At 45.1% G+C, this 9,109-nt stretch overlaps 1 protein-coding gene across 1 annotated transcript; it reads right to left on the reverse strand.

Annotated features, from left to right (window-relative positions):
* Window positions 1–2,985: 2,985 nt before the first annotated feature.
* KCNF1 (potassium voltage-gated channel modifier subfamily F member 1) lies at window positions 2,986–5,467 on the reverse strand. Its single transcript, XM_075750042.1, has 2 exons — window positions 5,103–5,467; window positions 2,986–5,001 (listed from the first exon to the last, which is right to left on the reverse strand). The coding sequence occupies exon 2, from the start codon at window positions 4,803–4,805 to the stop codon at window positions 3,342–3,344; it is 1,464 nt and encodes a 487-aa protein (XP_075606157.1). The 5' UTR covers window positions 4,806–5,001; window positions 5,103–5,467; the 3' UTR covers window positions 2,986–3,341.
* Window positions 5,468–9,109: the final 3,642 nt, after the last annotated feature.

Below are 9,109 nucleotides of genomic sequence, written 5' to 3' on the forward strand. Positions count from 1 at the left end.
GGAAAAGCCAGATGTGGGGAAGTCACTGGTGGTCTGGGCAGGTGCAGCCTGTGCCCACCTCACCCAGAGCACAGGAATGAGACCTGCACCGAGCACGGTGCAGATTCCCCTTGAAAAGACTTCAGGGCTTGTCATAACTTTGGACTTGAGAAAGTCCTGTGTCTAAGAGGACCGCAATTCAGCCAGTGGTTTTGGGTGGTGTCACTTCTCTGTGAAGGGACTACACTAACACTCCCCCCCCAGCCCTCAAACCTTCCAGTCTTTTAAGTCCTTTTCTTTTGTTAGATAGATAGTAATAAAGGAAAATCAGCTCTGCTGGGTTGTGCAGAGTATTAAAAACATTTGAAAACAAATATCTTCTAGCTCGCTCCATCCTTTAAGGGGCAGAGCCTTCCCTTCAGCCCTGATTTCAAAGCCAGTGGTTTATGGGATTTTCTTGGCCTGTGGACTTGTCTCACCCTGGTCCCCAGAAAGTCTCTTGCTTTCTACCATCAGGGCTGCAGCAGTGTAAGACCCCCTGCTCCTCTCCAGTCTCGCCATGTGCTGCAGGCTGCCAGCCTGCCCTGTCCCTCTGTCACTACCCACATCTCCCCTTGCTCCTGCAAGGTTCCCACAACACGGGCAAGGCAAACAGGCAGGAATTCATCCTTCCACCCACAGCCTTTTAAGAACATATAACTTACAGCAACGAATCCAACGAATACCATCCCTGGTGCAGCAAACCACATGGAGCCTGGCTTGAGACCAGCCTGGGCTGGAGTGGCACTAAGGTTGTCTCAAATCTCTTTCCACACTGACATACCATAGGCAGACCCCTGTGCTCAAAGGCATAACTCATTGGAGAAATTTGCCCATAAAATTATTTCTGATAAAAGACGCTTATTTTTTAATGTCACATTAAATAAATTGCAAAGCGCAGCAGTGAGGATTTAGTACTTGCAGTGCTAGCCATATTACTAAGCATTTGTACAGTGCTTTCCTCATTCAGGAAAGCACTTTTGCTAACTTAATTCATCCTCAGCCACCCTCTGAATGTCATGAGGGAAGTCAAGAACATTTAATATTCCTGCTGATAGATAAGGCGTATGTCTGACACTGGCACAGCTTTGTTAATTTTCCTCTTCTCCCACCCTCAACATCCCACCCAAGTTGATTTTTGATGGCTGCAGCCCATACTTGTGTCCTGGAAGTCCTCAGCAGTGCAAGGGGCAGGATCCTGTCCCTTTGGTGAGAGCCAGCTATGGTCCTGGCTGGGCAGCCAGCAGGAGCAGAGCTGAGACTGATGGCAAGCAAGAAACAGGTCTCAGCAGATGATTGAGAGAGCAGGTCTAGATGCCGAGAGCTGGGAGCTGGGATGCAGAGGGGAGGATGAGGGTGAAGGGATGCTTGGGCTAAGGAGGTCACTTGGCTGGGCTGTTGGCCTTAAGCAGGAGAGAATTTGGGGCACAGGCTGGTGGAAGGATTCCAGTACAGAAAGGTTTAGAGGTTGCTTTGAATTATCTTACTTGAAAGGGGTATGTAAGGCAGGACGTGGTAACGGGGTTGGGGAAGAGGACATTAGTTCTGGCACAGGAGTGGGGTACGGGGGGGGGGATACAGAGTCGGTGTCCCTGGAGGTGAGCAGCTTGGGGTGAGAGGGGTAGTGCTGGGAAAGGGCTTCAGCCTGGGCGAGCTGAGGGTGGATTTCCATGTCAGGAGATCTGCAGAGCAGGCAGTGTTCCTGGGGAGTGGCTGCCCATCTCTGCACACCTGCCTGGCCCCTACACACCACCACCGCTCCCTGCTCCCAGAAGGACGGTGCTTTTCCCACCAGTGGACACATACCTGTTTGCCAGGGGCAAACAAGGTGCCAGGAAAGAGCACAGAGTCCACCCCGCGGCTTGCCCACATCCCAGGAAAAGAGTCCCAAGGACCTGCATGGAGGTCTTGGGCACGAGGTGCCTGGGGATGGGTCATGGCTCATTCTGCTGCGTTTCATCTGGGCAAGGGGCTGCTCAGCACAAAAGGGAACAAATAAGGACAGCTAGTCTAGCCCTTTAATCATTTGGGATCCTACTTGTAACGTATGTGAATACATCCGTGTACCAGTGCTCCCCTCCCTTCGAGCTGGCATAACTCCTAGTTTCAATGGATTTCTCTGGTAAAGACCAGACCCATATATTGCAGTCACTATGCGAGCCAAATTAATGCTCAGGTAGATGGCACTTGCTTTTGGAAAGGATAGTAGCTACACACTGGTGTTGATTAATATGCTTATTAATGAATAAGATACTGATTAGTGCCTACTACCTCTGTAAACTAACATTTACAAAACCATGCAGTTATTGTAGGGGTGGAATGTGCTTTTTAAGAAAAAAACTAGTAATATGTTCATTCAGATAGATAGATATTTTTACCATAAATCAATTAGAGATTATACTATTTTATTGAAACTTTCTCTTCACTTACTTTCAAACAGTTAAAGTTTCTTATTTAGAAGAACTCAATTTAACTCCCCTATAAATTTCTCCTGTTTTAATAGCGAATTAAAAATACTATGAGTTAACTTACAGTTTTAAAAATTAGTTGATTATAAATCCTTCCTGAAAGATCCTTGCATATATAAATTATTATGTCATAATTAAAACCTAGAGCAAATATTTTTTTATTTGCTCTTTAAAAGACATTGATTCTGTTCTACATCTATGCCCAAAAAATAGCTTCATGTCCCATTGAAAATTATATTTTTTCTAGAAAGAGGAAAAGATACCTATCCAAAATGTTGATCCCAAATTACTTTTACAAAACTGAAACCATTCATTGACTCTAATATTCTGCACAAGGTATATGTTCCTACTTTCAATATCTCTAGGCTGAAACTGCTCTTAACATATTGCTGTAAGCCTGAATCAAATACGAGTAAGAGTCTGCTTTAATTTTTTAAGGAGCAGTTCTCCTAGCTGCAAAGGCATTGAAGACAGCCTGGAAGACACAATCTGTGTGATGCTGCTCTTTATTGTCACAGGTACAGAGTTCTGATGTGGCAATGCTGCACATTCAGGTTATCGAACAATTACCGATCAGGAAGGACTTTTCAGTCTCTAAAATGGTTACAAATGGTTTTTGTCGGAACACACTCACTATGAGCAGTCTGATCTCAATGGAGTGCTACTATTTTATTTTGGGTAATAACGGCAAAGTCTTACCAACTGTTGATGGAGATACCATGGGGTTAAGTTATATTCACGCTGGAAAAGCAAAGCAGTGCTCCCTCCCAACTCTGACAGATCCCACGAGTCTTTTTAATAGTTGATTGTCAGGTTGTCCCAATCTATAGCTTAGCGCTGACAACAGCTCACAGTTTATTTGCAGCTCTGAAGCCTGGTCCTATAGTGTTTCTCTTCTGACAGGAGATGAATAAAGGTGTCACTGTGGGAGACTTTTAGCCGGCTGCTATGAAAAGGACCCTCCTTGCCTTGCCTTGCAAGATCCTCTAGTTCACTTTTGGAGCTTGTGGATTTCCCCTCGGCTGAGTTTAGCTCCATCAGCTCCAATTCATGCTTGGCAGCTGTTTCTAAAACTCTCTGTTTGTTATAATATCTGACAAAGTTGTTGATGATGGGATGGATGGGAAGGGCAATTGCTATCACCCCGCAAAGAAAACTGATGGCAGCATTCAGTTTTCCTAGAGTTGTTTTAGGGTATATGTCTCCATACCCAACTGTGGTCATGGTAATGATTGCCCACCAAAACGACTGAGGGATGCTTTTAAATAAAGTTTCAGGGTGACTTTGCTCCATGGTATAACCCAGAGCAGAAAAGACAAAGATTCCAACAGCTAAGTACATGAGGAGCAGCCCAAGCTCCTTGAAGCTGCGTTTCAGGGCATATGTTAGAGTCTGGAGCCCTGAGGAGTGCCGTGCAAGCTTGAAAATCCTCGCGATCCTCATGATGCGCAGCGCCTGGACAGCCTGCTGGACATTGCTCAGCTCCATCAGCTTGGCTCCCAAGTGGGTCAAGGTCAGGCTGACATAGAAAGGAAGTATTGCTAGCACATCGACAATGTTCATGAAAGACAGGGCAAAGTGGAGTTTGTTGGGAGAGGAGATTAGCCTCAGCACATACTCCATGGTAAACCAGCCTATACAGGCTGTCTCTATGCTGTCCAGAGTTGGGTGCTCCATACGGTTCCCCTCCGCATCTACGACCTGCAGGTCTGGGATGGTCCCCACACACATCACAACGGAGGAGATCAAAATAAACAGAAAGGACAGAACAGCAATCACTCGAGCTGGGTAAGATGATTCTGGCTTCTCCAGAAATTTCCAGATGTATTTTTGGCACCTTTTCCAGCGACTTTCCGAGGCATCTACTCCCAAGTCATCCAGAATCAGTTGCACCCTTCGGGCTATTTCTTCCAGTTCCTCCTTTTTTTCACTTAGATGAGTTTTGCAGCAGTCATCCAAAAATTTCAGATCCACTTTCCAAAATTCCATTTCATTCTTGAAACATATGGGGCATATTCCTTTCTTCATGTGAATTTCCCCAAAGTAGTACACGTCAATAATGCATTTGAAAGCATCTGGATCTCTGTCAAAGTAAAACTCTCTCTTCCCAGGATCATAGTCATCACAGAGGGAGAATATGCTATCGTATCCCCCCGATAAACAGTTGATCAGCTCTGCCAGCCGTGTTTCTGGGTATTGATTCAGGTTATCTCCATAGAACACCTGCCTTACCCCACCAACATTGACTACAATCTCTGTTTCTTCATTTTTTTCTGATCTGTCAGTGTCCACATCTGGAAACCTAGAGTCACCTGCCATTTTAATTGTATTGGATTTTACTTGCTTTTTAGCCTGTTGTTTGGTTTCTAAGCTTTGTGGTTTTAATTTCTCATGAAAGCAAATCAGCACCGCGTCAGTTCTATTACAAATGTTATCAAACTGACCCGGAGTCGTGGTGGGAAAGGTTACAGAAATAAACCTGCGGTCAGGAAAGCCTCGTGAGGTATGCAACAAGCTGCAGGGAAAAGACAAGTCATCAGGCTGCTGTGCCTGCAAGCAGGACGTTAGAAAGCTCCAGCAGATTTGAAAGAGAAGAAACCATTTAATAAAACTCACCCCTCTGCTCAGTGCTTGAGAGTCTTTTCAGGTCCCATTCTCTCTCTAAAAGTGATATTTATTCACAGGTTGGAAGTCACGGCAGAGAAATAAATCCTGTGCTCTGATTAATGCAACGTGCAGTGAGTGACAGTTCTCAGAGAGACAATCAGCAGGGTGAGCCCACAGAAAACTGTTGCGGTTTCTCGCTTCGATTCCACAGATTTCCCTAGAAAGCTGCTTTGGAATTTTGTTTCTCGTTCCGTTTTCTTTTTACTTTAAGATCTTCCAGAGTTTATCTGCTGACTCTTGCACATAGTCAGTCGGTGCAAGCGTGCAGAGGAGAAACTTGTGCTTGTTTTCCCTTTGCTGTTTCCCAACACAATAGGGAGCCCAGGCTGCGAGGAGTCCTTTCCAAACTCTACCCTCTTCTGGTGAAACCCAGCAAAGCACCAGCTACAAAACAGCTCAGCTATTTATACGCCTGCCTAGCTGTAAAATAATGCGTTTCTATACTGCCATGCACTTTAATGATTTTTAAAAACTTTTTTTTTAAATCAAATACCAAACATAATCCTGTATAAAGTCATTCAGAGCTGCAAAAAGACACTCAATCCTTTTCTTCTGATGGCAGAAGATGGAGAAAAAAATACTGTGTTTTGGAATAAATACACGACATAAATCTTGCTCTCAGCAGGACTGGAGCAAGTCTAGAGTAATTCGCTGTCAGAACATTGAGTTACTGTAGGTTTGTACTGGTGTCATTGAAAGCCAAGCAGATACCATAAAGTTTTCATTGCAGCCGTGGAGCAAAACTTGCCCTGTGCTCTGTGCATGTTTCCCAAAGCTCTGTGTCCTCACTTTTTATCGTGTTTTCTTGATCTGTGGTCAACTGACTCTCATAAGTGTTTGAGTAATTTGCAACGTCTGTGATGATTTTTCAGTGAATGCTACTTACCAGCAATAGTGCTTTGTACTTTATCCAGCACTTAACAAGTAGGAGTAGAATAACAAGCATTTCCTTTTTACTTTGTTTTCTCCAAATTCCAGGAATTGATGGACATTTGTTCCCTGGACCCTTACATACAGGGAGGCCTATCACCATGCTCTTAAATTCTTAAATCTGACCATACAGTTCATTTTAGTGGGTTCTGAGGGCTCTGATCCAGCAAAACCCATGGTTAAGTAGTTAACGGTTTCTGGCCACAGCAGAATCATCTGCACCAGTAGGTTTTGATCTTTTCCAATTTACTGGCTTCTGAAAAGCTTCTAATTGGAGGTGAATAGAAAGGGACAAATCTGACTGATAGTTTGCTTCTCTAGGCTTATGTCCATTCTGGGAGAGAAGCGAGAGCTGTGATGTGCCTGCTGTCCTCGTGTCTGTGTCACCCAGCGAGGGAGACCCTGGTGAGCGCACTGTGCTCCATTTCCACTGCCTTGCCGGAAATTTATGGGGGATTAGCAAGAGGTTGTGCACCAGATCTCATCTTGACACGGAGTACGCACATCGCCTCATGTACCTTATGAATAGCCCTTGGAAGTAGTTCATGACGCTTGGGGGTGCACAAGCCACAAGTTAAAAATCACTGATCCAGCCCCTTCACAGGCCTTGCAATGACCTTCCTTGTCCAGGAGCTCTTGCATGTTTGAGGACAGTTAAAATACGAGAGGGAAGAGGTGAATTCATAATAGAGGAAGATTTGTAAGAAACCTGAGAAAGAGAGGAATGCAATCCTTTCTCTTTGTATGTGACACACATCCCTGCACAAATGCATAATGCAAAAGCTGAAGCGAAGGGAAGTGAGCTCTTGCTGCTCTGTTACAGTCACCCAGTCAGTGGAACACCCAGTCACTCAGCCTCACAGGAAGGAATAAGCCGTGCATGAACCATAGCTCCATAATCATCTTCAAATGCCTGGGTTGTGTCACTCATATCCTTGCTGCAGAATAGTACAGAGGGCAAGGATTAAAAAATGCAGGGGACGGTCACCCTATTCAGGTGACAGTCCCAGGAAAAGAGTAATATCTATAAGTCTACACCTGCGTCACACTGTTAATCTCTGGAGGCCAGTGTCACCTTCACGTGTTCCTGAGGGCACTGCATAGTGTGGGTGTAATACAAGATGTCCCTTGATTTTTTTTCCAGGCACATGTAAGTTTACTGAGACTTGCAAGCTTCTCAGAACAGGAGAAATACCTTGGAGGTCTGGAAAACCCCTAGGTTTTGTGGGTTCAACAATAAACATTTACCCACCTGGGACTTCCTTGCCCACTAACATGAATGGTTTAGCTTGATTTTAGCACAATAAATTTTAAGATGCCAATAGCAGTGACATGCTTGCACAGGGGAAAATGCAGATGGGATTACTGACTACCAGTTCTTGCAAAACAAAACCGAGATCTGAGAAAGTTAGGTGTAAAATGTCAGGCTATATCAGCGTAGGAAAACAGGTTCTTTAGGTTTAAATCCTCAGATTTAACCATCTCAGCCACCTACTCTCTTTGATCAATGATTCATTCCAGTGACCTTTTGGCTTTTTTTCAGGTAACGATAAGAAATTAATGTACGGTCCAGCATGACCGACACAGAAAGCACCACCTTCGTTTCCAGAAAGGCTCTTCTCCCCCCCTGTAATTTTAGAGAACAAACACCTACAAAATAGGCACACAGGATTAGTACGTACATTGTTCAGCTTGAAAGGTGAAATCAGCTCCTCTCAAATGATAAATTTCAGTACATTCTCGAAAGGTTGGGAAGAAACTATTTTTGAAATGCCAGATCAGTCCTTATAAAGACTTCACTTAGTGAGGCTGCTAAAATCCTTGTGCTTTATTCTCCCTTGTCTTGCACCTTTTCAGAGTTCTTTACACCTTTCAGTGTGCCTGTCAAATGTTAGAGATCTGGTAGCATTTTAAATCCACTTTGACAAATGTAAATGATCCAAAGAAGGGTCAGGAAAAATCATAATGAATTAAAACCTTGTTTTTGTAGCTGAAAAGAGTGAGACAGGTTTACTTGATGAATGTTTTTTATCAGACATATTGCAGAGCAGCAAACAACAGGAGAGGAATGAAAAATTTGCAGCAAATAATTTATTTCACTAATTTAATTCATTTTTCATCCATGAAAAGAGAGCTTCTCTAATCTAAAAATTTCAATAGATAATTGTTGCCCTGTAACTCATTTATGGCTAGTTTGCTGCACTTATTAGGGCTTCTAAATTCAAATTCTGTTGATTTATCTGGACCGGGCAAACAGGTCAAGCCATGCTCTGTGTCTGCTGGAAGCAATGTGTGCGGGCAATCGAATTCCTACAGACCGAATAAGAAACAGGGAGGGGGTTTCTTTCTCTGTCGGTGCTTTGGCTCAGAGAACAACACGTGTTAAGCTTTGGCTGTGGTTCAGACCAGCTCCTTCAGGGAGGAGGAGGAGGCTCAAGCACTGCAGGCCAAGGGAAGGACTCCTGGGTTGCAGGGCACCCACCCATCAAGGGCAGCCCCAGCCCCAGCAGGGATGCACAGGATCTCCCCCTGAGGGGCTTGGACCCCCCTGGGATTTGGTCCACAAGAGATAGATTGAGCTTGAGTATGGCTCCCCAGTGCCACCAGGCCCCACACAAGGGATGCAGGTGGCAGAGAGCACCCACAGCCCAGTGCCTGGGGACCTGCAGTGACAGCAGCACTCAGAAGATGCTGGAGCTCCAGGTTTGGCTCCCTTGTTTGCCACTTCTTGGGAGAGGACCTTCACCACTGGCCTTTGGGCCAGTCTGGGAAGAGACATTGTTCCTACTGAGGTGTAGTTTGGCTCATACTGCACTCCTGAGCCCAGCCAGCACCTCTGCCCTCCTGGCTGACATACCCAGCTGCTCCCCATGGAGCTATGGGAGTAGCGATGCATGAAGGGGCATGAATGGGTTAGGAGCCAGCCCTGGGGAGATAAGGTCAGACTCCATGTGGAGACGGGTGTTTAATGCAGAGGCAGGAGTCAGGCAGCCGCTCTGCAGGCAGGCTGTGGTGTAGTCAGCCCC

Source organism: Balearica regulorum, chromosome 3 (genome assembly GCF_011004875.1).
Source record: "Balearica regulorum gibbericeps isolate bBalReg1 chromosome 3, bBalReg1.pri, whole genome shotgun sequence".
NCBI lineage: Eukaryota > Metazoa > Chordata > Aves > Gruiformes > Gruidae > Balearica > Balearica regulorum.